Source organism: Seriola dumerili, unplaced genomic scaffold (genome assembly GCF_002260705.1).
Source record: "Seriola dumerili isolate Sdu_G_001 unplaced genomic scaffold, Sdu_1.0 BDQW01000066.1, whole genome shotgun sequence".
Taxonomy (NCBI): Eukaryota; Metazoa; Chordata; class Actinopteri; order Carangiformes; family Carangidae; genus Seriola; species Seriola dumerili.
The window spans coordinates 136,436-164,411 of NW_019174321.1; the positions used below are offsets into that span (position 1 = coordinate 136,436).

The 27,976-nt window shown below is 40.3% G+C and overlaps 3 protein-coding genes across 3 annotated transcripts; 2 read left to right on the top strand and 1 right to left on the bottom strand.

Moving 5' to 3' along the window:
- Positions 1–1,199: 1,199 nt before the first annotated feature.
- ssuh2 (ssu-2 homolog (C. elegans)) lies at positions 1,200–12,378 on the bottom strand. Its single transcript, XM_022742072.1, has 12 exons — positions 12,343–12,378; positions 7,939–8,034; positions 7,763–7,847; positions 7,497–7,626; positions 6,565–6,625; positions 6,217–6,341; positions 6,032–6,094; positions 5,283–5,362; positions 4,874–4,966; positions 4,684–4,789; positions 4,482–4,589; positions 1,200–4,283 (listed from the first exon to the last, which is right to left on the bottom strand). Exons 1-12 carry the CDS (start codon positions 12,365–12,367, stop codon positions 4,149–4,151), a joined length of 1,107 nt encoding a protein of 368 aa, XP_022597793.1. The 5' UTR covers positions 12,368–12,378; the 3' UTR covers positions 1,200–4,148.
- Positions 12,379–14,472: 2,094 nt separating this feature from the next.
- Positions 14,473–17,533, top strand: dynlrb1 (dynein light chain roadblock-type 1). Its single transcript, XM_022742097.1, has 4 exons — positions 14,473–14,572; positions 14,856–14,931; positions 15,234–15,401; positions 16,853–17,533. The coding sequence occupies exons 1-4, from the start codon at positions 14,570–14,572 to the stop codon at positions 16,894–16,896; spliced, it is 291 nt and encodes a 96-aa protein (XP_022597818.1). The 5' UTR covers positions 14,473–14,569; the 3' UTR covers positions 16,897–17,533.
- Positions 17,534–19,920: 2,387 nt separating this feature from the next.
- map1lc3a (microtubule associated protein 1 light chain 3 alpha) lies at positions 19,921–26,430 on the top strand. The gene is made up of 4 exons (XM_022742148.1): positions 19,921–20,102; positions 22,489–22,544; positions 24,616–24,722; positions 26,241–26,430. The coding sequence occupies exons 1-4, from the start codon at positions 20,063–20,065 to the stop codon at positions 26,401–26,403; spliced, it is 366 nt and encodes a 121-aa protein (XP_022597869.1). The 5' UTR covers positions 19,921–20,062; the 3' UTR covers positions 26,404–26,430.
- The last annotated feature ends 1,546 nt before the right edge of the window (positions 26,431–27,976 follow it).

Here is a 27,976-nt window from a genome sequence, read left to right on the forward strand (position 1 = left end):
CTTTGTCTAATTCTGACTTGGTTAAGGTTCACGTGTAGGTTTGTATCACTGTTCCTTGAATCTGAGATTATTTATTTATTTGTGAGGGTGTGTTCTTGTCAACCAGTTTTGTTGGTTTACTGATTTTTCCTCAACCTGCCTTAATTGTGTGTCATTTACACCGTGAGACAGGCAGGTTTCCCCATGAAGAAGAAAAGGATTGAGGCGGCTGAAAATCTCTCATGTGATGTCACTGTATTTAATTCTTCAGGCAGAGGATCAAACTCTGGGATCTGGACTCGGTCTGTGATGAATTTATCTTTTACTTTAATTTCAGTTCAAAAAGAAGTCGGGGCCACTTTCAGGGGTTCAGGGTGGATTTGTCCTTTGACACAATCTTTGTCTCACATTTCCCACTGCACATGAGGTCAGTAAACACACCTGTGGATGTACCTTATTTGATAAGGCAGGGTGCCCCCTTGTGGGATTAGTTCAACAGAGCTTTTACAGCCCTTTAAAACTACCCCACCACTCCCACACAGTGAGTCTGTGGTCCTGTACAACGGGGTCCAGGCAGAGTCTATGGTTAAAGAGGTCATGAGCCAAAACCTAAACTTCAACACTGCTTTGTACTTTTGTATATTGTACTTTTTGTTTTATGTAAATTTTAAAAAGTAACCAGTAACTTCAGGCGTCTGAATTGTGATCATTGCTTTTGTTTAGTGCTGCAGCATCTCTGACGTCCCTGTTTCCTGTCCGATTCATCACAGCAAGCTTGGACCAAATCAGCGTCACAACTTTTTAAAGCTCCTCCAGTGTAAAGGTCTCTGTCCATGTGTAGTGTGATTATAGATCAGGTCTAGCTTCTATATTAATACTGTGAAAGTATCAAAGCCTCAGTCCACAGAGAAATGCACACAGCCTGTATTCAGAAACTGAGCCTTAAAACCAGCCGTCAGGACTTCTGGAACTTTGTGATGTCACAACAAAGCAGTCACCAAGCCCCGCCCACCTGGACCCACCATCCAAACCTTGCAGGATTTGGTTTCTCTCTCTGAAATCTGCTATATTTTTTAACAGTCAGCCAATCAGAAGAGAGGCTCAGAAAAACTACATCAAGATGGTTTTTGGTTCTTAAAACCACAAATATTTTCTTCTTCTTATGGATCAACACTTCAAATAAAACAGAAGAAGAAAAAGAAGCAAGAACACAATAATCCTGAACCAGTTTTGTCCGAACTAGATCTCAGGAGAGTAGAAGCGCTCAGACACAGCAGGATGATAACAGGAAAGTTTATTTGTGACATCTTTACTGAATATATTTAACAGGTTTTATTATGTTTATTTATGAACAACATGACTTTAAATTGTAACTTTAGCTGTAATAAGTTTAGACAGAGATAACTGGACTACACGACACACACAATACCAAGTAAAGTTGTAAAAGTGGAGACAAACACAAGAGGCTGTAAATTTACTTCATTTCTGGACGTGATAGTGAAGCCTCACATGTCCTAATAAAATATCTTTTACATATAAAATTCAAACTGATAAAATTCTTTAACAATCACAGAGACATTGTCAGACGTACAAAAAAAAAAGAGCTGAAATATGAATGAGTATTTTCCATAGATGTAAACTGAGACACTAGATTTACTGTTTTCTAAAAGAAAATAAAAACCCTTTGATTTAACACACAAAGAAAAATAAATCTCCTCTGATAGAAAAGTTGTGATATGAACAGTCACTTATCAAAATGACAAACTGTCAGTGAGTCCTGAGACAGAAAGTCTCCATGTGTAAACTGTGATAACGGGTCTTTATTTGGCCTGTAGCTGTAAAAGAACATCGTGTTTAACGTGTGCACAATGTTAAAGGTTTGTTCAGTCGTTAAAGCAACGCGTCACTGAGGCACAGAGAGGAGAGAGAGAGCGTAGATATACAGTACTGTACTGTGTGTTAAGTGCTTTTCCTGTGAGTGTGATTTTATATCAAACTGGCACATTTTAGTTTCCTGACCTGCTGGACCGTCCAACAAGCGAAGATGTAACTGGTATGATACTAAATAAATGTCAAAAACTCTTTATCTGTTAGGTAAGGCTGCAACTGACAAATGTTTTCAATATTGATTCATCTCCTGGAGCCAATCCCAGCTAAGTGCTAACAGTGCTAACCACTGCACAACTGCACAACCAATCATTTGGTCTTTAAAATGTCAGAGAGCAGTGGAAAAGTTTCACCTGACTTGAGTATAAAATCTAAAAGATATTCAGTTTATTATCAGGTACGATGAATAAAAGCAGAAAGTCTTCACAGCTCAGAAGCTGGAAAATCAACTTAAATCAGAATAATTACTGATTATTTTTCTGCAAATCAACTGAACAATTAATCCAGTAATCGTTTCAGACTAAAATGAAATTATGAGTCCCATTCAAGACCAGAATAAACGATAGATTTGTCTGATTAGTGTTCTTTGCACATCACCAGCTGTGTGCCGTTACCTAGGTGATAATCCAAATGTTTAAAACCAAAGAGCCAGATGAGAGATGTAAAGACAGAAGTTAAAACGGAGTTAGAAATTATCCAACGACACGAATCAGTGCAGAGGAAGTGACTGTAAACTGCACAGGATTTCACCGTCTGTAGACGGAAGGAATTCAGATAAATACAGTATAAAAAGATATTTTTTTAATATTTATAAAAGGCAGGAAAAATGTAAGTGAAAATGGAGAAGTGTTTCAGTCCATCAAAAGTAAAAATAAACAATAAAACAGAGTATGGCTTCTGATTCACTCTGGATGTGACAGCGAAGACGCCTGAAAATCAACTCAGAGCTACAGAGACAAGAAGATCTGTCGTCATCTCACCACATAATATTCACATCGTCTCTGTTAATGTGAACTGGAGGGATTTGATTCAGCGCTGAATCTCAAAGAGTGAGCACCGGCTGCGAAGCGCACCGCGATCAGTCTGAGCCGACAGTAGAGAGGTAGTAGACGTTAGTACACACACACAGTTCACTTACTGGATTATACTGGGTTATATGGAGCCTGACGGACGTCGAGGGCAAAGCTTTGATTCAGTGCAACAGAATTAATCATTCATACTCAAGTGAATTACCTTTATTTGTAAACTCCAATTAGGATGTGATGTTAAAATCTGATTAAATTATATATGTTTTATAAAAGCATATTGTCTGGAAAGTCAAACTACCGTCTGTACATGGTGATACGTGATGAATGAAATCCAGCCGTCCTGCTCAATGATTTACATTTAAAATGGACAAATACAACCAGAGATATTTAAAGGTTAATCTGTATGTGGCTGACATGGACATTTTGCCCAAACCTGCCCTGAATTCATAATTAACGAGAAAAAATAAATTTAAAAAGAATAACCTACTACTCATGAATCTCAGCCCTTAAATCCTAATCCAATATTATGAACCACGTAGCCCTTTTAGATCATCCACCACCTGTCAACTGTCGCGGCTACAGCAGATTAGCACGCAGGCTAATGCTAACAGAGCGTGTCTAACTATAGCAGCCAAAGGTAAACGAGGAGTGCTAAATCCTCATTTGTAATAATAATAATAATCAGATACGTCTGTATGTATGATAAAGAGATGAATGGATGGGATAATTTATCATTTATTTGAGGGGCTTCGTTCATTAATTTAGGTGAAACACGGCTGCTAACCTGCTGTAAACACCTGCAACCTCTGTTCCCACAGCTATAAAAACAACATGACTCTAGTTTTGGGGAATAAACTGAAACACCCAGGTCACAGTTTATTAAATTATAGGTATGACTAATTAATCCGTGCACACAGATTATCAGAAATTTGACCCTTTGACGCCTGCAGGCTCGTAGGATTAAACTAGTGCATATGTGAGGTTAACCATGAAGGATTACTATAGTTACACTAGTCGGGTGCTCACATGGACACATGATAACCAGACTGTTGTTGACATTAAGGCCACATTCAGAACATCTACTGCTTTTCACACTGTTTTGAGAATGAATTGCAAGTTTAGATTGTAGATTTCTCACACATCACAGTCTCATGAACCATTAAAGAAATGACCCGTGTTCTGACTTCTGTCCGTGAGACACGTTGGAGTGTTTGGGGTCGTAACTTCACCTTAACCACCACAAATCCCTGCTACTTATAAAATGGAACATGCGGTGGGATATTTAGAGGCAAATACTTTGTTCTCTGTCCCGTAGACAAAGAAGTCGTGGACTTTTCCGTTGTAGAAGTAAAAAGCGTGAGTCAGGGGAACCAGCTCGATGCTCTGACGCTGCAGAGAGATAAAACGCAGGCATGACATTAGCATCACTCACTTTTTCAGTTTTCGTTCAGGGAACAAAATGATAATTTGGGACTGTTTTAAAGCTGATCTAACTGTGATTTAAATGCACTTCCTCCTGCACAGAAGAGTTATACTGACATCCAGTGGCCGGGGCGTGACGCTGCATCTACATGTCTACATTTGTACCTGTTGCAGGATGCGGCTGGTGGCACTGAAGCGATTGAGGTGTCCGTTGATCAGTTTTGTAGAAGCGTCACAGATCTCCTGATCGGGGAAACCCTGGATGGGGTACACCTGGGAGGACAGCAGCATTTATGTATCGCTGATGCTTCACATCTGACGTGAACTCTCGTTACATGTGAAAGAAAAGAAGCGTTTTTGTTTTTACCAGAAGGTTCTGGTCGATGAAGAAAGGATCTCCTGTCACCTTCTCAAACTTCTTGTCGGGGAAGTCGGGCTGACGATCAGGGATGAATTCCTCTACGTTGTTCTTCCTACTCACACAAACATAATGACACGCAGAAGAAGAGATTTGGGCGGATTATCAGTGGGAATGAGCGCGTGCAGCCTTGACGTACCAGGTAACCGTGAGCAGGATGAAGTGCATCAGGTTTTGGCTGCCGTGGCAAACGGAGCAGGTCTTGTAGCCGTGGCCGTGACAGGAGAGACACCTGGAGGTCACAAGAAACGTTATAGAAATACCCTCGTTGTCACGGCAACGTCACAGTGAAACACAAGACACAAGAGAGCGGAGCCGTTATAACTGAGACAGGTAAACATAGCAGAGCAAGAAGGTAAAGCAGCATGGGGGGGGGGGGGGTTTACATCTGGCTAACGTGGCTCCTCATGATATTCATAATTGTCGTTCTTGTGATTCCCAGTGTGCTTTTAGCGCCCTCTGCTGCCGTGACAGTTAAAAGGACGTGTCTGAAGGACGGAGAAGGAAATTCAGCCAGAACAGAAAAGCAGTCAGACTTGGACTCCCACCTCTTGCGACCTCGGCCGTGACAGGAGGTGCAACGCTTGTTCCTGGAGCGACCGTTTCCGTGGCAGAAAGTGCAACGCTTCTGTAAAATTAGAGGAGGGTTTAAGTCAGGTGTCCAGCGCAGAGGTGGCTTCATCTTCACATTATTATGAGGCCGTGGTATTTTGTTATCAGTGACTACAGCTACAGTAAGTGGTGGGACAGACACACTGAGGGTCTGAGTCTGTTCCCTCCTGCCGGGACACGTGATCTAATGCAGATATGTATAAACACCACACGTATATATTTTACTGGAGAACTTTGTTCATTTCTGAAGACGCCAACAATGAGGTTCAGAGCTGAGATGAAAAGTTAGAAACACAACATCATTCCATTTATCATATAATTGCATTTACATTTAACACTTTGTTGTCGATTGCCTGTAATGAACACATTACTGTTTGTAGATACTGTTTATATTCAAGTCAACTGACACTATAAATGTTGTGCCCGGAGTGTGATGAGTGTCTGGACAATAACTTCCCTTCAGAAAAAGAAGAGTTTGTTCATCACCACCAGGTGGAGCCGTCAGCGTGTGAAGGTGCAAGAAAAACTAGTGTGAGTATGAGGCTCTACACTGACAGATTCATGGTTTAATCGTGAACTTGTGGTTTTACTGGATTGAACTGAATCATGAAATTTACCACTTTGTCTTTCTTGCTGCCAAATATACAATATATATATATAGAATATATGAAGAAATACATCTCACCTGGCCTCTACCGAAGCAGCTAATACACCGAGTTCTTCCACAGCCGTGACATGTGTGACACGTCTGAAACACACACACACACACACACACACACACACACACAAAGATAGGTATAAAGTAGGTATAAAAACAAATCAGGAAAACTGAGAAAACTTGAGTGTGAATAATAAAAAAATGAGCTGTACCTTGACGAAGGACGTGTGCGGCACGCGGATCTTCTCCACCACGTCGGTGTATCTCTGAGGTAATGTCACTGGGACGTCCCACGGTGGAGGGGACATACCGTACTGAGGCCCGTCCACCACCTGTCCTGTTTGAAGGAAACAAAACACAGGACAATGTAATCAATGAAGAGTGGGTCAGAGCTGATTGATCAGACTGTAAGTACTGTCTGATGTGGCTGACTGACTCTTCCTGTGTGAAGTGAAAAAGAAAAGATGTGGCACAAAAGTCACATGACCTCAGAGTGCAGGTCATTTTCCTTTTCAACCACATTGACCTTCATGATTTCTTAGCTCAGAGTAAAGTTTCACCATTGTAGGGTTCAAACTGCCAGGCGCTGGTTCTGGTCTCGGTGTAGGTCTCCAGTCGATACTGCAGAGGGCAGAGGATCAGAACACAGTCAGGCTGGTGAACTGCCAGTATAGTAAGAGTTTAAAGAGTAACATGACATAATCTTGTTTCTGTTGAGGTGGATTCTGGGAAGGTGCGTTTTAATTCTAGTAAATAAAACACTCGTTCATTGTTTGTGGCATCTATACTTTTAAAAGGTACTGTCTGTAACAATCAGAGAACTCTTGTTATTGATGACAGCGGTGGCCGTTAACAGACAGGTATCATGTTGATAGATGAGGTCACTAAAGTTACACTGTTATTACAGTTTGACAAACTACAGTGACTCTCAGCACTGAAATGAAGCGTACAGAGAGCTATAGTGTGAATAACATGGAGTTTGTGTTGTGCTGGGAGCCGGTTGTTTGTTGACGTTAGCGGACTCCATTTCTAAGCTAACGTTAGCTAGTGTTGCATGACTGTTAGCACTGTAACAGACTGGAGGAGAGGCACTAAGGCAAGAACTCTGGAGCGAACTTTCACGTCACATCCTTTACACAGAAATCCCTCCACAAGCAAATGAGAAAGTCAGGAAAGGTCTAATTTTTAAGTTATGTTACAATCCGTTCACACTGGATCTTAAAACACTCGATTTTAATTTGTTATTACAATATACAGTATTTCAAGTTGTCTGTAAAAACTTGTATAAAATGTAATAACTTTACTTTATGCAAAAAACTTTATGATGTTAGTCACCATTTTGATTACATTTGTTATTACAAAATGTGCATGTTTTGGGAAGCACTAGTTCTTTTCCGTCTTCACACTTTCACGTACTTAAACATGTTCACATCTAATTTTGTTCCAGGTTAGTTATTAGAAAATAACTAATCAATACTCAACATGCTCCTACCCTGTAGACAGTGATGGGATTGAGCTCTTTGAAGGTGAGGTTCCTGGCAGGTTTGGAGCTGTACCTCCATTTTGACTCCACGAACTTGAGCAGGGCGTCTCTGGCCATATCCTCCGATATCGTGGGGACCCTGGAGGACAAAACACACAAACACACACATGGGTGTGTAACATCTTATATTATTAAATCCTGAGAGACATTAAGGTAAAGCACAGTATCATCTGCAAAGGGTTTTATAAATGATGTGAATTATTGACGTGTGTTACCTGACGTTGGGCACCAGGGTGTTCCTGTTGAGCTCAGGCTGGGGGTTGTAGGCAGGTGGGGGTGGGTACAACGGATTGTCATCCTCTGGACAAACACAGAAACAAAAGGAGAGGAAGGTTGGAAAATGTTGCGGAAAAAAAACCCAAAAGAGAACAGAAGAGAACCAAAGACTCACGTCCTCCTTTGTGACCCTGGTATCCATGTATGTCATCCAGCCAGCCAGGAGGGGGCGCTGATGGTCCCTCCTCTGGTATGTTTGGATCAAAGGCACCTGAAAGGATGAGGCGAAGGAGAGGTTGTTTCCGTGACTCGCTGAAATCGAACACACCTCAAGATAATAAATGAAGTACTGATGTTTCTCCCTCGCTGCATCTTTTTAATAAATGTTTTCTATTTATTTATTTACCAAGTACATTTCCAATTCATCTATTTTATGCACATTTTCAAACTGTGTGAAAACACCTTAAATTCAAAAGAGTAATCTATGCTTGGCTGAGGTTAGGCTTGGGCGTATAGAGAAGATGCCAGAAGTCAATAGTCAAGTCACAGTCAATAATATTTAATATTTCCTGCCATATGTACCACTATTGAAAAAAATCATCTGAAACATAAAGTACAATAATATAATTATGTTATAACTTCCCCACCCAGCCTTGGACTCATCAGCCGGGACCAGCCAAACAAATGACACTGATGGAGCCTCTAAAAACATTTGAATATTTTGATGGTTTACATAGAAAGTAGTTGTTTGCTGCTCTATCGTTATTTAAAATCTTATTTACAGAACCTTTAAAATTTGGATATCATCCAAGCCTAGCTGAAGTGGGAAAGTCTGCTGTATTGATACAGGCAAAATGCAACAAAGTGCAATGGAAACAGACTTGAAACCGTGTCATTTCATTGTGTCTTCTTCTTCTGCAGTGGTTTAATGGGCCTAGACTGGAGAGTTAGTGCTGCCAACTGGTTATCCCTACTTTCAAATAAGTGGCAGACCCAGCGAGACACACAACAGGGAAATATCACTGATGAAACATTGTGTTCTGTGGCGACATGAACATGAAAAGCATTAATCCTCCTGTCCTTCCTGCAGGTTCGGACAAACTGCAATTACTACTTTGCAAGTCCTGCCTCCACCCACACCTTGTGTTGACCAATCTTTGTTTTGTTAATGATTCCACTTGAACGGAGTTATGTGACTTCTGCACACAGAGCTCACTCCAAAAGGCTTAACAGACCTGCAGGTCCCTGATGCAATGACTCCACTGTTTGTCTTCACATTATAACTATGCCGCATACTGGTTAAGCAAAACTATTTATAACTGGTGATTGTGAGAAAGCAATAAAAAAAATGTCAGGATGATTTATTGAAAACGCTGCATATGACCTCAGGGTGCAGGTTTTTGTTCAAAACCAGATATGGAACACGAAGGAGCATAACCTTTCATTTGAATCAACCACAAAAGCTCATTCTCTATGTGGGAAATCCCAAGTCAAGGTGAAGACCGTGACAAAATCCGCCTACCAGCGCCCATAAAGCTCACTGACGAACATGTCATATCTTGTTTATTTAATCAGTATAAAAAATTCAAGTGCAATAACTTATGAGCCAAACTATTTCTGACTGGGATCATTTTCGAGGCGACAAACAGAGACTCAAGAAATGTGTAATATTGTATTTGTAACTGTTTGATTTAAATTGTCTCATGTGCCCCTCCATTCTCTCTTATTAGGGCAGACATCTAAAATGTCAAACATTTAGTGTCTATAAAGTCTGTTTACAAAAACCACTAACCAAACAGCTCTAGGCATTTGGATATTGCACTTGGAAATATTGCAATTTAAATAATCTTTCAGCCCTAATAGCGACTGTGGCAGATTGCGAGGTGAGTAATATGCAACCTGGTAGCATGAGCCTGTAAGCCTGTGCTGAGGGCAAAGAAAACCCTGTGCTCCAGACGGATTGTCACATGCATTTGCATATCTCATGGTAGAAGTGTAGCAGTCACATGCAAAGGCACAGCTGACTGACTGAGAGGAAAAACTGAGGAGAAAATCTGTTTTCTTTGGCTCTTGAAGCTGAAAACTTACCACACATAATAAAAGGCTGTTTGTGTGAATTCCTTTACACATTCACAAATCTGAGTTCACACATACTGTACATGTTAAAGGTCCCATATGTTCTTCTTCTCCTGTATTTCATCTGAAGTGTTGATCCATAAGAAGACATATTTGTAGTTTTAAGAACCAAGAACCATCTCAGTGTAGTTTTTTCTGAGCCTCTCTTCTGATTAATAAATCAAATAATAAAAATATAGCAGATTTCAGGTAAACATTCAGAGAAACCAAATTCTGCAAGGTTGAATAGTGGGTCCACGTGGGCGGGGCTTGGTGACTGCTTTGTTGTGACATCACAAAGTTCCAGAAGTCCTGACGGCTGGTTTTAAGGCTCAGTTTCTGAATACAGGCTGTGTGCATTTCTCTGTGGACTGAGGCTTTGATACTTCCACAGTATTAATATAGAACCTAGACCTGCTTTACAATCAAACAACACATGGACAGAGACCTTTGGACTGTATGGGACCTTTAAGATGCTGCTTCACAACCTCCCACACACATGTGCAAACAATATTGCTTCCTCCACACTGATTGGCCGAAGGGGCGTCTGTATAATCTGCAGTGTTGCAGCGTGTTTACTTGTTATGATATTTAACTTGTGTGTAACTGTCACATTAATCTGCAGCCTGGCAGCAGCATCAGCAAATTCAATCTCAACAAATACCGAAAGAATATCATGTTACTACACAACAATGTAATACTACATAAATATACACAATAGTGCCTTGATTGAGACACTTCCGAGGCACCGTGCAGTTATTTAACATGTGCGTCATGATTTTGCCCAACACAAATACTTTCTTAGCAACCCAACAACGGCTACTCCTCTGAGTGTTTCTTATGAACCGTGTTTTCTTCGAGTCCCCGGCTGCCCGTCAGATAAAAATACAGCGGAGTCAGAGTGCTTATGTGGAGCTGTACACAATACCTCCGTCTGAGGGATAAAAATATCAGCGAGAAGGTGTTTCCCCCAAAAAGATCTGGGCTGAGATGGACCGAGTGTGAGAACAGCTTGAGGGAAGGGAGGAGGGAGGGAGATAGAGACTCATTAAGAGAGAGAAAAATAAAAAAAAAAGGAGAGGGTGGGAGAGAGAAGGAATGTGAGAACAAAGCCAGTCTGATTACTGAGGCTTTGACAGGACAATGCATCCAAAATACCCCCGCAGAGCTCATGTGGCCATTTCTGGTGCAGAACTCTCTAAAAATTGATGAAATGATTCTATGAACTTGATTGATGAGGAGACTGTACGACTGCGATGAGACATTCAGGCCTGGGAGTGGACGTCATGGACGAAAGGTCCACGACTGAAACACTACGTCTTTGCGTTGTTTCTGACTGAGCCTGGAACTGACACATGTACACTGCACTGTGCAAGATGAAGACATACTGTGAGAATATTAAACTATTCACTAATCAGCAGATTAATCAATAATAAAACTAATCGTTAAATGCAGGCCAATATGTTTATGTTATGTTTATAAATGCTAAATATGGAGACTTTGAGCAAAGTGCTAATGGGATGATACTGAAGTTAGCTTCCAGTTTGCATCTTTGCATTCAGCAGTTAAGAGGAAAGTTAAGGGAAACTTAAGAGAGCACACATTCTCAGTTTTTTGCAGCTTTTACTGTTGTAAAAGTGTGTTACTCATTTCAGTAAACGCTGTTTCAAAATAGTGAAAACTTTAAAGCATGAAAGAGCAATTTCACATCCAGTCCACATTGGACCAGGTCCAGATCTGGATTAGATTATCCCAGACAAGCCAGAGACTCTTTAAAACAGTTTCAAACGTGTGGAGCATTAAGGCTATTTGTGAAAATGCAAAAATAAATTTAATTCATAAAATTAAAAAAGTACTGATTCTGCAGTTTGTTTCACACATTGTCCAAGTTAAGAAAAAACACTTTACTTAGACTTGTCAAATCTGGATTAGATTACCCCAGAGAAGCTGAAGACTGCTTGAGCTGCAACAATTATTCACTAATTGATTAATTGCCCGAAACAAAATCAATCTGCAACTATAAACGTTTAGCACTTTTTAAGCCAACAAAACACCTGGTGGATAATCAAGAAAGTAATTACCAGATTAATAATTAATGGAATTCATTAGGTGCAGCCTTTACCAAAGTCTACTATTAAGTAACAACCAGATGTGAGTCGGTGTCAGTCAGGACACAGTGTCCACACAGTGTCTGTCCACAGTGTCTCAGCAGGTTTTACTATAGCGGCTTCCTACGAGTCAAAGACCTTCTCAAGACCTCTTCTCAACTGCAATTAAATAAACCTGAAAAACCCGGGGGAATTTTCTAACCCTGTCCCGCGTTACAGTCCCGTACTACCGCCCCGGGACACATGCAAACCCGGGTCCTTAAACTTTCTGCCCCGGTGTGAACACAAAAACCAGGTCGCAGATAAAGTCCGGGATCTGAACTAAAGTCCCGTCTCCGGTTTTTAAACATGCTCACCGAGGTCTTCGTCCTTCTCGTCCATTTCTCCGCCGCTTCGGTCGTGTGAATGAAGCTCTGTAATGTGAAGATGTCAATATCACATACCAACGCTAAAAAAAACCCCATCAGGGACAACTTCCGGTTATTGTTTTCAAAATAAAAGCCCAGAGGATCGTTCACATTTTTTTTTCACATAGGAGGAAAATAGCCAAGCACATCTACTCAGGTACTGTGTAAGTACTATTTGGAGGCATTTGTACTTTATAAGAGTATTTTCACTTAATGTGAAAAATAACTAGTAACTACAGCTGTGAATGGAGTGGACTAAAAAAGTACAATATTTCTCTCCAAAAAGTAGAGTAGTGGAAGCATAAGTAGTACAAAATGGAAATACTCAAGTTAAGTACAAGTACCTCAAAATTTTACTTAAATACAGTACTTGAGAAAATGTACTTTGTCATTTCTCACAACTGCACTGTGGCTGGTAAAAATGCTTTCAAGTTTTAATTTAATATCAATAGAAAAATAAAGACATGGATGAATGGATTGGGATGTTGTATCTTGTCACAGGTTGGTGGATTTTGTTCATTGTTAATATACTTATTTAACTCCATTACTCCTCCCTTTGTGTCAGCCCTATATCAGTTTCTTTCAGTTTTACTTTGAAGGCAACATCTCTGTACTTCCTGTCCCGGCTTCTCTGTTTGCCTCTGACTTGAAACAGTTTCGGCCGCGCCCACATTGTTTACATTCACTGGGGAAAAAAGGGATTAATCCAGATTATATAACATGAAGTTTTCACTTCACTAACATACTTATTTTCTTTAAAACATTTCTCCTTGTGTAAAGTGTAAAGTTATTGCTGTGGAATGAACTGACCCCTTGTTGTTCTGAAACAATTTTGCAAAATTATATAAATAACTTTGAAATGCCTTTACGGTCCGTGCATGAAGTATTAATTCTTCTGCAATTGTTCACGTTGTATAATGAAAAATGCCATCTTGTATTGCCTAATTTCATTGTCCTATTTGTGCTAAGTGGAAATGTATGTTGGCGTTTGTGAGCTCGTTCCTCATTAGCCGATGCTGCCTAAACGCTGTTAACGCTTCGCGTGGGTTGTTGTAAATCGAGAGTCGGAAACAGAAACAGCTCGTCTTCAAAGTAAAGGTTGCGCGTTTTGAACAAACGTGCTGGCTGCAGCGGTCAATTTAAGGAGAGCTAAGATAAATAAATAAACAAACTGTCTAAAAAAAATGAACAAAATTCATAACTGTTATCGGTGTTTAACTACTAGCCAGCAACTGATCGGGAGTAAATTTTGCCACTTCTCCATTTACTATCTCCAGCACTGCATATATCCTGACAAAGGGGAAACTATTAGAATTCTGTTACTAAAAAAAAACATTTTTAATAGAAAAAATAGCTATGACTGAGTAAGTGCATGACGATGAAAATAAAATAAAATCAACATTTCCAGAGATCGTTAAACAGCGAGGTTTTCCAATGCTGTTATTCCTATGAGTCGGCCGAGACTGGGCAGAGAAAGAGTCTCATGGACACACAGGAAAGGAAGGAGTGAACCAGCGAACATGAAGTCCTTTTGCAAGTGACACAAAATCCATAAAAGAATGTTCAAAATTCATAAACTGCAGCTAAAATCCATGAACTGCAGCGGGAAGTGAAGGTAAAAATCCAACAGCGGCTGTGTATGAAGTTCAAAATACTAATAAATAATAATCACAACTTTCATTATCATACAGTTCATTTGAAAGAAATTTAACTAAATAAAAGGCTTAAATGTCACATGTTATTCCCGTGCCAGTTAAGTCTGTATTATCTGACTTGAAGCTAGAAATCAGAGAATCCCCAAATCCTCCATAGATAACACAAGAGCACAAGAGTGTATCTAACGGGTCTCAACCAGATTTCAAATTGAACATAAGTGTAAGATATAAAACACTCATTTCGGTGTGAGAAATTAGACAAACATTTTATGGCCTCAGAGCGTCAGAGCGTCAGAGCCCCATTCATTGTTCAAAATGATCAATTGTTCAAAATCTTCTCAACGATATTCATATCTTCCGCGTTTTGCCCTGGACCTGGAACACAACAGTGAGGAGGCTGACCCGGAAGTTGACGTCAGTTGTCTTCGCCCAGCAACAACACTGGACTGTTAGCTGTTAGCTGTTATTTAGCGGCGCTCGGAGATCAGTTTCTGACACAGATTTTTCCTCACATACTCAAAATGGTAAAAAGGACCGAATGCCTCATGTATTTTTTTTTTATAAAAATGTGCATATTTCAGTCTTGACTGTTGTGATTGTGCAGTTTTCTGTGAGGGAGTTTGAGAAAGTGCTAACCGGGGCTAGCTTAATTGTGCTAGTCGGGCGTTGTCAAGATATTAGTTTATTAATCCACAGGGTGTTTTGACAGTTTTAACAGCAGCTGACCTCCTGTTATGTGTGTTCGTGTCGTTGTGTGAGATTTCAGCAGCTGAATTTAATGTTGCTAACTCATTTTCTGTCCCTCAGGCTGAAGTGGAAGAGACGCTGAAGAGGATCCAGAGTCAGAAAGGAGTACAGGGAATCATCATCGTCAATTCAGAAGGCAAGAATACTTTATATAAACAACCTACAATTACTTATTCCTCTGTCTCTATACATATTTGTTACACGGTTTCTATTTACCAGCCATTTCTCCACCCATTTACATTACCAGCCCTGTCGGTGGTCGAAAATAACCCAGGCTCTGTGCTTGAGTACAATCTTGAGGGCTGCAATAAATAAGCACTGTTAATTGTTTTCTCTATTAATAGTATTAATTGTTTTGTCTACAAAATGTCTATAGTCTGCGGCTGCCAGAGTTCTAGTCCTCTGGTTACATGGAAATTACCCCGTCTCTTCCCTCAGGAATCCCAGTCAAGACAACTCTGGACAACTCCAGCACGGTGCAGTACGCAGGACTGATCCACCAGCTGGTGATGAAGGCCAGGACCACTGTACGGGACATTGACCCCCAGAACGACCTCACCTTCCTCCGGGTCCGCTCCAAGAAGAACGAGATCATGATCGCTCCAGGTAAGAAGGAAAAAAAAAAACCTGTCAGTCAGGATTTTTAGAAGGAATAGCAAGATGTGCCTGTAAATGACACCATCAAAACTTGAGTGTGTTCAGTGCCACAGTGGAAGTGCCTAGAGGTTTTTTTTTGTAGTTCATCTGATTTTTTTCTGTACATTTTTTTTCCATTCACCCTTGAGTCGAGCACTTCAACATGTGGACAGGGGTTGAACCACCAACTTTAGATTCATATTCCCAGAATTAGAAATAAAAACTTAATGCAATATGTACAGGGCCAAATTCCTCAGAAAACAACACACATCTGTCTTTGGTGGCTAAACAAATAAGATGTGTTACACTGATAAACAATCCTTTAAAACAATAACATAATAAGGGCTGCAATTAACGATTATTTCCATTATTGATTAAATTGACAAAATAGTGATTTTAGTTGTTTTAATAGTGAAAAGTGCATGTTTTTATTTCTTCAAATGTCCAATTTGTTCTGACCAACAGTCAAAAACCCAAAAATGTTCAGTTTATTATCATGTAGTACGCAAAGAAAATGCTTCAAATCCTCACTTTTGAGAAGCTGCAATCAGTCAGTGTTGTGCATTATCCAGATTAATTGACTAATTGGTGCAGCTCCAAACATAATTCTTGTACTGTCGATTCACTGGTGGATTAATCAACTGATAATTTCAAGTAACACAGAGACTTGTAAAGATATTTGGTTCTGTGAGTCATTTCAAATCCAGTTCAGAAAAATCACACCAGTCAAAGGCAGAAAAAAAAACACCAGGAGGAGTGTTTCCTGGTTGTCAGCAGTTGGCAGTGAAGCTTACTCCACGACACTAGCTATTGCAGCTGATTGCAGTCAGACAAACTCACTGATTAGATGCTCTTTCTGCCCCGCCCCCCCCTCCAAAAACACAACATCCAGTTTACAGCCTCTGCATTGCAGCTCACCACAATCTGGAAACAGGCAGGAGTCAGCTTTTTATGACGCAGCTAATACTGAGGCATTTCTCAACAGTTTGGGAGTTTTGATGATCTAATAAAACAGTAAGAATCATCTGACCTGTTTATTATTGAATATTTTAAAACCTGTATCACTCAGTTCACTTCATGGTTTTCCCTCCACAAGCTGGGCTTTAATACTTTTTGACTGGAATGTGTCTCCAGCACAGAATGTTAAAACCTGTCAAGTTTCAAACGTTGGCAGTGAACGCTCGGTCAGAGTCTTTGTCACTGATGAGATATTTCCTGTTTTAAATGGCAAATAATGTTTCGCTTAGACAGAGTTCTTGTACAGCTGTTTTGTGTCAAGACAAGTTTGATTTATTTTGTTAAATAGGAATAACGGTTTTTGTTGAAAAACAGTTTTGAAAAACCCTATTTGCAAGAAAGATCCTTCACTGCTGCTCAGTGTTTGTTTTTTGTTTTTGACTGTTTTGCCTTTGTTTTCACAGATAAGGACTATTTCCTGATTGTCATTCAGAACCCGTCAGACTGAGACAGAAGGAACTGCTGCCCGACTCATTACTCTCTCTCTGTTCGTCTTTCATATCTAAACAGCCATTTTTCTTTTTTTATCCTGGTAAATCAAAAGTACCTGTTTACCAGAAGCTTTTTATGCACTTACTGTACGGAGACGTAAAGGCAGGGCAGGATTTGAAGGTGGATGAAACTGAATCTTGGCTCAGTGACTAGATGTGTGAGCAACACACTCAGTCACCCTGCAGGCAACAAAAAAAGATTTCCCATATTTCAGCATTCCAGTTCCGTCTCTTCCCCAAACATAATATGTGTTACATCACTGTGCTGATCACATATGTATTTTAGCAGCTGCTAAAATAGAAGTAAGAACCTTAAAGCTGGACCAGTGCAAACATGCATGTGCTCAGTATACAGGAGGCAGAAAGACCACAACACATCTTTTGGTTTGAGGATGTTTTTGGGGTTTTTTTTCAGTTCAATCTTAATGGAAATCTTGAGATTGTTATTTATTGTTTTTATTGGCAAAAGATGTTGAAGTGCAGTATTTCAGTGGTGAGCAGCGAACTACACTACAAACACTTCTCTGGTCTTGCCATGTCGACTTCCTGTTGGTTATTTGTAACAAATTAAGAAATTAAAAAATGTCAAAATGATCTTGTGTTTATTTTTTGGCATGTACTTTGCACACATTATATACAGTGTTAACAGTTTTCAGCAGAAGTTAAAAAGCCCTTGACTTTTACTTGTTTAACACTAAAATGTATTTTCATTGAATGTTGATCTACCAATGACTTAATTATTTATTAATTATCAATTGTTTTGGCCACTTTGGGCAGAAGAACAGGCTGTAAACACAAACACACTGACATGTTGTTACCTTATAGAATAATTCTAGCAAACTGTTCCTTATTTACACATTTAGCAAACACAGAGCAACATGAGTATTTATTTGGAGGTCATGTTTCTGGCTTCCCAGTGGATATATAGTCCTAATTCTCACTCTCCTTTTTAGGTGTAGATGAGGGGAAATACAGAGCCAGGTAATAATGCTCTACAGGTGTGTCTGCTTCCAGAAACCTCTGTCACAGTACACAGTTCGTTATATATAGATATCAATTAGTCGAGCTTCAAATAGCGACTTCACTTCAAACTCTTCTAACTCTGAGATTAAAGTCTGTTGCACTGACTGAACACACACCTGGCTGAGCACCTGTCCATCAGTGCAGTAAACAGAGCTTCAACCACTGGAGGTCAGTAAAATACCTGGTTTATAATCAGCATTCTGCAAGTTAGAGTGATGTGTAGCGTGTATCTTTAACACAACATTTCATCTTAATTTCACATGAACTCCACACAGGTTTTAAATATTTAGTAGATTCACACAGGATGGAAAATTAAAAAAAAAAAAGTATAAGTCACATTGACATTAAGCACCAAACAGCTGTTTTTGGACACAACAAAAACAACAGGTACTTCAAGAGGAGATGTCTCAGAAAGAGCAAGAATAAACTCTTCAGATGATTTAAACATGTGCTCCCTGGCTGCAAAGACAGCTTATCACTGGGTAGGATAAAAAAAAAAAAATCTAAATTCTGCGTCACAAATTTGTATTAATTATTTGTGAAAAGATGAATAATTTTACCTTTTTGTGTCTCCAACTGTTACATGAAACATTGTGAGGATTTTAGGGAGATAATGCCTCGTTAGTAGAACTGCTAACGACTCCAGACGTGAAACCACTAGTTTTAACTAGTAATTATATCTGTCGGATTAATGTGGAGTAAAACTATTTCCATCTGAAATGTAGAGAGGTAGAAGTATGAAGTTACAGTACATAAAATGGGAATAACTAAGTAAAGTACAAATACTTTACTTTACTAGTTTGTACTTCAGTACAGTACCTGAATACATGTACTGAGGTACTTTCCACCTCTGACAAACTCCAGCTCAGTATGACACTTTGGGCATAAAGCTTGCATCATATCCTTTCATACAAAATGACACAGCACTGAATGACTCATACGAAATACATGGACGGATCAGTAGAAAATCTGTGTCTCTATTTGGTTGTTCTGTGTCTCTGGTCATTTTTCATCTCTCCATTTGACATTTTTTGGGTTAATTGTATGTGTATTTTTGGTTGTTTTACCATTTGTGATCATTTTGCATCGATCTTTGGTCAGCTTTGTCTCTTTGTGGCTGTTGGTGTCTCTTTTCTGTCATTTTTTTTATGACTTTGTCACTTTGTTATTGCTACTCTGTTATCTCTTTGTGGTTGTGCTAAGTCGATTTGTTTGTTTTGTATCTTTGGGGTCGTTTTGTGTCACTTTATGATCATTATTTGTTACTTTGCAATTGCTTTGGGTCTCTTTGTCGTAATTTTGTATCTCTTTACGGTACTTTTTTTCTTCATCTTCATGTGTCTTTGTGGTTGTGTTACGTCTCTTTGGTCATTTTGTGTCTTTTACCTGAGCAATATGACTTTAAAACAAAAAAAAAACAATTGTCAATCTCTTAATATAGAGGTGCTGGACTTGATGCTGTGCCCAGTGGGCCTTCGATGATTGAATACCTTTATGGCACGCGAGAGAATTAGCAGTTTAAGTGGCATAATTCATATATTATAATAAATGCAAGGCAGGTCAAATTTATTTGTATAGCACATTATCATACACAGACGTCATTCAATCTGCTTAACAAAAATAAAAGAAGTATCTGAAATAATAGAAGCATAAAAAATAGAAGTAAAAAGAATAATAAGAAAACAGCATATAAACACAGATTACAAAATAGATGACATCTCATCAAAGTGCAAGATTAAAATATTAAATGAAGGCAGTGGAGAGCAGAGCAGTTTCTGGCTTCTTTTTAAAGCCAGTTATGGTTTGGGCAGATTTGATCTCCATAATAAAGTGAATTTTACAGTGTTAATAACAGTGTATCTTAAAAGTCGCACAGCAAAAATTGGTGAACGTTCCCTTTAAAAGCAGCGGATGACGTCAGCGCCTCGTTTACTTGCTTTGTTTGTCCGGAGCTGTTTTGCCTTCAGACTGACCCGAGAGACGACAGGAGACGCTCCGCTTGAAATCAACACTAAACCGTTTCTCTGTGACCGAGTTGCGTTATAAGCAGCTGTAACTGCGTATTCATCAGGCTATAACTGTGTAATAACACTGACAGAGATGCCGTCCGACAGACCCTTCAAACAAAGGAGGACATTTGGTAAGAAACCACCGAGGAGGCACTGTTGTGAAGCTAACGTTAGCTGCTTGGAAACAGCAGCTGAGCGAAGAAACTGGGTAGTTAGCCGGCCTGTTAGCCACCTAGCTAACCCCGTCATGACAAGTGTAGTTACATGGTGTTTACTTGTCTGGTTTAATATTGTAGCCGCGGTTTTTCACAGCGGTTTGAAACTAGGTTTATGGCTCATATCGATAGCAGCCTGTGAGTGAAGCTCCTGTGTGTCCAGTTAAGAGAATATTTCTTTATGGTCGGTTTTTGACCCAAATGTAGAGAAAAAAAACAACATGTAAAATGTAACTACATGTCATCGACGCCGTAACGTTACAGGCGGTGTCTTTTTAACCCTCTAGGCTTTGTCTTTGGCTGTTGATGTGCAAAAGCCATCTGGGTCACTGTCACATTAGCTTGAAGCTAGCCTGGCCTGGCATTACCAGCTTGCATACAACTGCTTAGGCTAGCTGGACTAACATAAGCAGTTAACGTTTTCGTGTTTGCTCCAAGGAAAACAACATGTGCTGACACATTATCCCAGTACACGTGTTCAGTGATTTATGTTGTAATTTGATGCCAAACGACGGCCCCCTATGCTGGGAAGGGAGGAGCCCAGACTCTGTCCATTGCATAATCTTGCCATACAGAGAAATATGGGATAAGCAACAGAAACATGGGTAGGACAGGGAAAAACTCAATTTACCGTTGTTGCATTTGTTTATTACGTCCTTATAAAGTTATTACATTCACAGTCAGTGAAGTGGTTGTGTTTCACAGTGACTAGCAGGCCTTGTTGACCCTGTTTTATATTGTGGTTCATTGCTATTTGTCACACTGACACACATTATAATAGTATTATATAACAATAAGAGACCTTGTCCAGAGGGGACAGATGTTAAGTTAACTAGTTGGGTTATATGGTTTACTTAGTAGTTAGGTACAGAGCAGCATTTTCTAAACTAGGGGCTGCAGGCCTGTTAGCAGTGGTACCACACATATGAAGTGCTATGTATTTGATTAACTTGGGACACAGGGTGAGGAACTGAAATCCCAGGTTGTGTCTTGGCCTAAAGTATAATATTCCCTCTTTTAATAGCAGGAATAATAGAGCTGGCTCTGAAAGTAGTATTTGTTAAACAGATATTCTAGTCATAGGTGGGGCACTGACTGTTTTGATGCAAAGCCGGGAAAGGGAATTACATCAAAAACAGGAGAATAGTAATGGATTATCTAATTTATGAAAGCATTCGAATTTGATCTGCAGAGCAAACCCACAGTATCTTTTATACTTGTATTCTGGTCATTAGCACAGACTGTTCCCATTGCTGGGTTAGAAAAACATCCCCAGACCTAAACAAAGAAACCATTCACACGTCTCTGCTGCTCCTCAATGCTCTCTGAGCTTTGAACCCAGCCACTGTTTAAAAAACAGGTGAAGTATTTTTTTTCTGAAATAGGGCAGTAGGCTGTTTAGAGAGGCCAGTGCATGTTGTAAAATTAGACAGTGTGGTGGTAAAAACATTGCAAAGCTCAAGCAGGTACTGTAAAGAGAGGAATGTGTGGGAAATCAGCTCAACATTCACACATACACAAATCATATGCAAAGATGTGAAACATGTAAATTCAATCCACAAATGTCAAACTGCTCGCAAGACACTCAAAGACGGTCTTAAAGTCTGCCCATTATAATGCATGTGAGTCTGTGTGTATTGCATGTACTGATGAATAAATCTCTGAGTGAGCTGTGATCTGTCACTGCGTTCACACATTACATCGTAAATTAAAAGATGATGTTAGACAACCGGGAGGAGGAAGTGTGTTAGAGGACGCTTTGAACATAACAGATCAGAGATGGCGATAACAGTAAAACGGTCCATTCCTCCTATTCTCAGAGGCTGGTGGGGCGTGGATAACATGGACACAAATTTTTTTTTTCCTTTTACCAGCAGGACCAGCCATCATTAAAGAGTCTAGCTGTGTCAGGACACAACAGTGGCTCACTGCTGCACCAGGAGACGTTTTAATTTTTTCATCTGAACGTGCAGTGACAGAAACAAAACCCTGTGACAGAAATTAATTTGGGCAAACAGTGCGAACATGCAGGGTCTTCATATTTTTAATTAACATATTTTCTGCTTCTTGGTAAGGTAAAGATTCAAAGGGGTTTTAGATTAAGCATCTGGGCTTGTTTATCCTCTGTCCCACAATAGAGACACAGTCTGTTTTAATAAAGTGTTTTCTCATTTTGAACTGAAAAAAACCCAAAACCAGACTGTTAGCGTTAGTCACAGCTTCATTTGTGGTGAAGATGAATTGAAACTGTTCTTTTGAGTTTGCCATGTTGTTTATAGCTTGTGTCTTTCTTTGCCCACAGCTGACCGGTGCAAAGAGGTCCAGCAGATCCGCGAGCAGCACCCCAACAAGATCCCCGTAAGCTGCCGTTCAAATCTGATTTCAACACACACCACACTTCATTGCTCTTTAATGCACCACAGTGCAGACACCAGTGATCCATGTAGCCTGTCAAAAATCTCTGTGTGCATTGGCATGTACTGTAAATGCACATATGTTCTTGTGAAGGCTTTTGCATGTGTGAAGAGTGTGTGTGTGTGTGTGTGTGTGAGAACGAGGCAGAAATATAGAGAGAGCAGCACAAAAAAGGCTTTTAATCATTTGACAAAGCTGTTATAAAACTGTTTGCTCTCGACTGTGAACTAGTACTAAATCAGTTTGATGACACATTGGCAAGACTGGCCATATAATTTATCAAATATCTGTGAGTTAATATTGTACTTCAATAAATTAAGATGAAAGTTTTATTTTACTCATGGTTCTTAATCTGTAATGAAGCCTGGTTAATATGGCTTCATCAGCAACACACCTAAAAATGATGTGTGTTTCAATGAGGTGTGCATTTTCTAATCTTTATGTTTCAAACGTTAGATGAGAAGATTGAAACCTCTCTCATGTCTGTACTGTAAATATGAAGCTAAAGCCAGCAGCCGGCTAGCATAGCTTAGCATAAAGACTGGAAACAGGGGGAAGCAGCTAGCCTGACTCAGAGTCAGACTCAGAACAATTTGCCGTTTTACAAGGTGCTAAGTAAACTTACTGCTTGCTGTAGTTTTATAGTAAAGGGACGGACATGAGAGCGGTATTGATCTTTGCATCTAACTCTTGGTTAGAGAGCAAATAAGTTTATTTCTCAAAATGATGAACTATTTGCTTTTAGTTAAAAAAAAAATATCAATAACACCTTTATCATTCTCATATTTACACCTTTTATCAGGCAAATCACAGTGATGACAAATATTCTCTCTGCTGCTTCTGCCACTTCCAATACAAATAATGATAAATCAATCCCAATACTATAGTGAATATATTTTTAATAACTGTATATACTGCTGGGTAGCTTATGCCCCCCCCCCCCTTGGGATCAATACAGTCTTATATTAACCTATAATATTACATTATAATTTACTTGTTGATTATATTTTGTTTTATTAACATGAATCTGTAAATTAATTCAAGTTATCAAATTAATGTAGTGGAGTAAAAAGTCAAATATTTGCCTCTGAATTGTTGTGGAATAGAAGCAAATAATGGAAGTACAACAGGAAACTGCAAGTACCTCAGAAATGTACTTATGTGCAGTACTTCAGTAAACGTATTTGTGGCACTCCATCACTAGTATGTAGGTAAATACTACAGTTGAACGCTCAAGAAGAATAAATAGAATATGAAGAAGACATGAAAATGAGCCTGTCTTCAAATATTAGCAGCTCTAGCGACTCTTTCTGTTGTTGATTGATGAATTTTTAGCCTCTTCCTGCTGATCGCTTCAGGTTCAGAAAATATTTTTAGGCACACGCAGCATTTTCAGATCGTCAGTGATGTTCAGGTCAGAGGGGGAGGGGCTGTGGGGACCGTTCCAGAAGCTTCATCTCGTCTTTCTTTAAGTGGTTCGTGGTGGTTTTTGAGGTCTGCTTTGGATCGTAGTCCTGATGTGGAAACCAGCCTCTTAAACTCTCACTTTCTCCACCGACTGCAGGACGTCTTCATCCAGAATCTACTGATATTTAGTGCGACAGTGTTTCCCGTGACACACAACCTCAAAGCAGAATATTTCTACCCTCTTCATCAAATGCTGCTGATTCTTTTTTTTTCTCCAAACACACCTTTGGTGACCATGGCCAGAGAGCTCATTTTTAACGCCATCTTTCCTCAGTCTCAACAGTGCAACAAAACTCTTAACAGCCATTTCCTGTGGAAATTTATCTTTTTTATACCCTCTCCTGTTTCGTAGGTGTCAGTTAGGTTCGTTTTCTGACCCACAGTCGGCGACTTAGAGGAGTTTTACCACAATAAAATCTGCCTTACTAGTCCTAACGAATCAATTAAGACCTAGCAAGATAATGAAGTTGTGAGACTTTACAAGCAGGAGTGTGTCTGTATGTGGATGACAGACTGATTTACAGTGTGGTGTCTCGTTCTGCTGCAGGTGATCATCGAGCGATACAAGGGAGAGAAGCAGCTGCCTGTTTTGGACAAGACCAAGTTCCTGGTGCCTGATCACGTCAACATGAGCGAGCTGGTCAAGATCATCAGGTAAACAGAGACTCACACACACACACACACACACACTGCAGGTTATAATAGCTTACTGAATTGGATACCAGTATAGGTTAAGTTCAGTGAGGTATATGTTTGGTATGTGGTCTATATCTGGAGCTGTCTGTTTGAATGCATGTCTTGTAAGTTTTTTATGTGTGTGTGTGTGTGTGTGTGTTTGGCATCTTGCTGAGGCTGCAGCTGACGAGTTTGTTTACAAGCGCTGCTTCAAACCCAAGGGACGACAAATAAAGACACACTGTACCTGCAGTTATAGAAGAATGGGCAGTAAATTAAGGTTTTATTGTCCTATTGAGCATAAATACTATAATATATCGGGGGGGGGGGGTTATTGATTGTTATTAACCTTAAATGCTGTTGATGCAGAAGTATAAAGGCACTTGTCTTGATGATGTAAATCAGTCATAAATAGATTCACGTCCCTCTTCAGAACTAAGACATGTTGGACGAGGACCCGCCCAAAAGTGAAGGCTGGGAAGAGGAGAGAGTGAGCTAAAAAATGAGCAGAGCTGAAACACGGAGAGACAACGAGTTATTGTGAGAGATTTATTTGAAATTTAAATAGAAAGGCCAGTCCGACTCTGAAGGGTTTTGTTGTGTGGTGCGTGTGCGTAGTATGGGAAAACTGCTCCACTGCCTTCATCTAATCATTTAACTTTGCACTTTAATTAGATATCACCTGTTTTATAATCTGTTACGACCATCGAATGACCTCTATGGGTGCTAATGTGCTCTACAGATACATCTGCCTCGCCTAGGCAATAAAAATCTATTTATTTTAATGATAGTGCGTTAAATCTACCTCCCTCTCTCTCCTCTTTTGTTCTTTTTCTCTTCTCTCCCTCTCTCACGGGTCACTGCTACAAAATATTTATAGCAGAAACACAGATATTATTGTTGACAGGATCAGATATATAATATTATTCTGATCAAAATGAAGAGATATTAAAGTGATAAACATCTGGAGAGGTTCTGACATGAATCCTCCATGTTTTAAATTCTCCATGTCGTGTTGATTAATATAATAAAGCAGCCTGTAGAATCATTATAGCTCACAACTGGACTGGTGTGGCGCAGTAGAAGTGGTGCATTGTGAATATTATTTAGTATTAAGTATTAGAAAAGAGTGAATCAGTGTCAGTAACGGGAGGGATCCACAGTCGGTCCCTTCTCCTCCCCGAACATCAGAAAAATGGATGTTGACCAGTTCAGTCTGTCCGTGACTCTAAATGCTGCTGCATAGAAAGATCCTCGCTGCTTTTGGATTTTTGATAAAATCGTGTTTATGTTTAAACAAAAACAATGTCCTGTGGAGCTTTGAGAGAAGTTGATAGTTAAGATTGCATCTTGCTGAATGTGGGTGGATGTGAGGAGAGGAGGATTGTGGGAGGTTGTCATTGTTATACCCGATCACTAACAAGTGACACACGTGAAAGATGTAATGCCGCCTCTTAACTTCTCTTTTCCTGTGTCTATCCCTCCGCACCTCACCAGGCGTCGGCTGCAGCTGAACCCCACACAGGCCTTCTTCCTGCTGGTCAACCAGCACAGCATGGTGTCGGTGTCCACACCCATCTCCGAGATCTACGAGCAGGAGAGAGACGAGGACGGCTTCCTCTACATGGTCTACGCCTCGCAGGAGACCTTCGGCTGCTAGGGAGGGAGAGGGGGATGCGGGGAGGGAGAGCGGGACATCTTCAGGTGCTGGGAGACTTGGGGGGAGGGTAGAGGGATGAGGGATTTGGGGAGAGGGGGGGAGGGGCGGCACTAGAAGGTAAAAGAGAGGCATGTGGTGTCAGAACCGACCAGAAACCACACAACTCCATGATCCTCTCCACTTTGTTGCATTGCAGGCCCACGTAGCAACACAGTCAGTCAGTGTTCATGTGACAGACACCCCCTTGTCCCTCTCTCTCCGTCGTAGTCGAGCACCTTTCTTCATATTGGTCAGTAAATACAACACTAGCTACAATAGCCAGAGGACATCGTTTGTGTCTTTCCCGCCCTCAGAATCCTACCTGTGATCGTTCTGAGTGCTTTTATTTCATCTCTCTGTCCTGCTTTTGGTCCCACGTGGACTGCGGTCTCTTATTTTGAAAGGGTGGGACAAACCAATGACTTAAGTAGTTTGGAAGCTGTCTGTAAAGTTCCACAGAAGCGCTATTGATCTATTGATTTTCATCCTTAAGGCTACACACACACACACACACACACACACACACACACACACACACACACACACATGCACGCACGCACACACACGTATTAGACGAAGCTAAACTTGAAAGCAGGCGGTCGCTTGCGAGCCAGTCACAGTTCAGGATGTAATTTGAAGCTTGGCTGAAGAAGCCACTGATATATACGCAGGTGAAAACACAGCACAGTGTGGTTCATAACTATCCAGTAATCTGCTGTGTCAGTCTATATCCTCATCGTTGCAACAGCAGTAGTAGAAGCTAGAAGATAAGACTCGTAGTGATTGTTGTTTTACCGTTTTAACTTTTTTAACTCACATCTTAGTTTCTTTTCTTTTTTTTAAATTCTCGTCTTTTGTTTGAAATATTATCCGTAGTTTAGGTTTGTGTTATGTAACTAGTCCTGAGTTTGTTTTAATCATACATTTACCGTCAGCCTGAAGCTCAACTTGCCAACTCGATACTGGCTACCGAGTAGCTGACAATCAGGCTCGAAATGACCGTAATCCTGGTCGACTTATTAGCATTTACAGTAATTTCACATGTGCAATATTTATCCCTTCAAGCCCCTGCAGGTTTGAGAGACACACGAGAACAGCGGCACTGTTGGGTGACGCTGTTAAACAAATATCATCTGTCTTAGAGGTGGTCTACTCCACCCCCACCCATCCCACCACCACCACCACCCACCCCTCCCTCCTCTGTAAAGCTACTGTGACGTACTAAACGTAGCCACTCGCTGCTACAGCTGTTATTCACAGACTGATGTTAATGTCGTTTTGCCCCATAAGCACAATACACCTTAGTATCACTACTCGCCTGTCTTCCTGCACAAGCCCCTCACCTCCACCACCTCCACCACCTCCACCTCCACCACTACATTTAACCACATTTAACGTGACAAACAAGCAGTCAGGTGAAGCAGTTAAAGACCCATCAGGTAGCTGGTTTGAATGGAAACACCGGGAGGGGGGGGGGGGGGGGGGGGATGCTCTCTGATCCAGCAGTTTTGATTCTGGCTCTTGCTTTTTCACG

Bases quoted from the DNA above. Each gene is read 5' to 3' on its own strand.
- ssuh2 (XM_022742072.1), bottom strand. From the start codon at position 12,367: ATGGACGAGAAGGACGAAGACCTCG. The intron at 7,848-7,938 runs GTGAGTCTTTGG...GTGTTTGTCCAG, and splicing joins CCAGGGTCACAAAGGAGGAC to AGGATGACAATCCGTTGTAC. The intron at 6,095-6,216 runs GTACAGCTCATT...TGTGTGTTTCAG, and splicing joins CGCACACGTCCTTCGTCAAG to ACGTGTCACACATGTCACGG.
- dynlrb1 (XM_022742097.1), top strand. The intron at 14,932-15,233 runs GCAAGAATACTT...CTCTTCCCTCAG, and splicing joins CATCATCGTCAATTCAGAAG to GAATCCCAGTCAAGACAACT. The intron at 15,402-16,852 runs GTAAGAAGGAAA...TTGTTTTCACAG, and splicing joins CGAGATCATGATCGCTCCAG to ATAAGGACTATTTCCTGATT.
- map1lc3a (XM_022742148.1), top strand. From the start codon at position 20,063: ATGCCGTCCGACAGACCCTTCAAACAAAGGAGGACATTTG. The intron at 20,103-22,488 runs GTAAGAAACCAC...CTTTGCCCACAG, and splicing joins CAAACAAAGGAGGACATTTG to CTGACCGGTGCAAAGAGGTC. The intron at 24,723-26,240 runs GTAAACAGAGAC...GCACCTCACCAG, and splicing joins GAGCTGGTCAAGATCATCAG to GCGTCGGCTGCAGCTGAACC.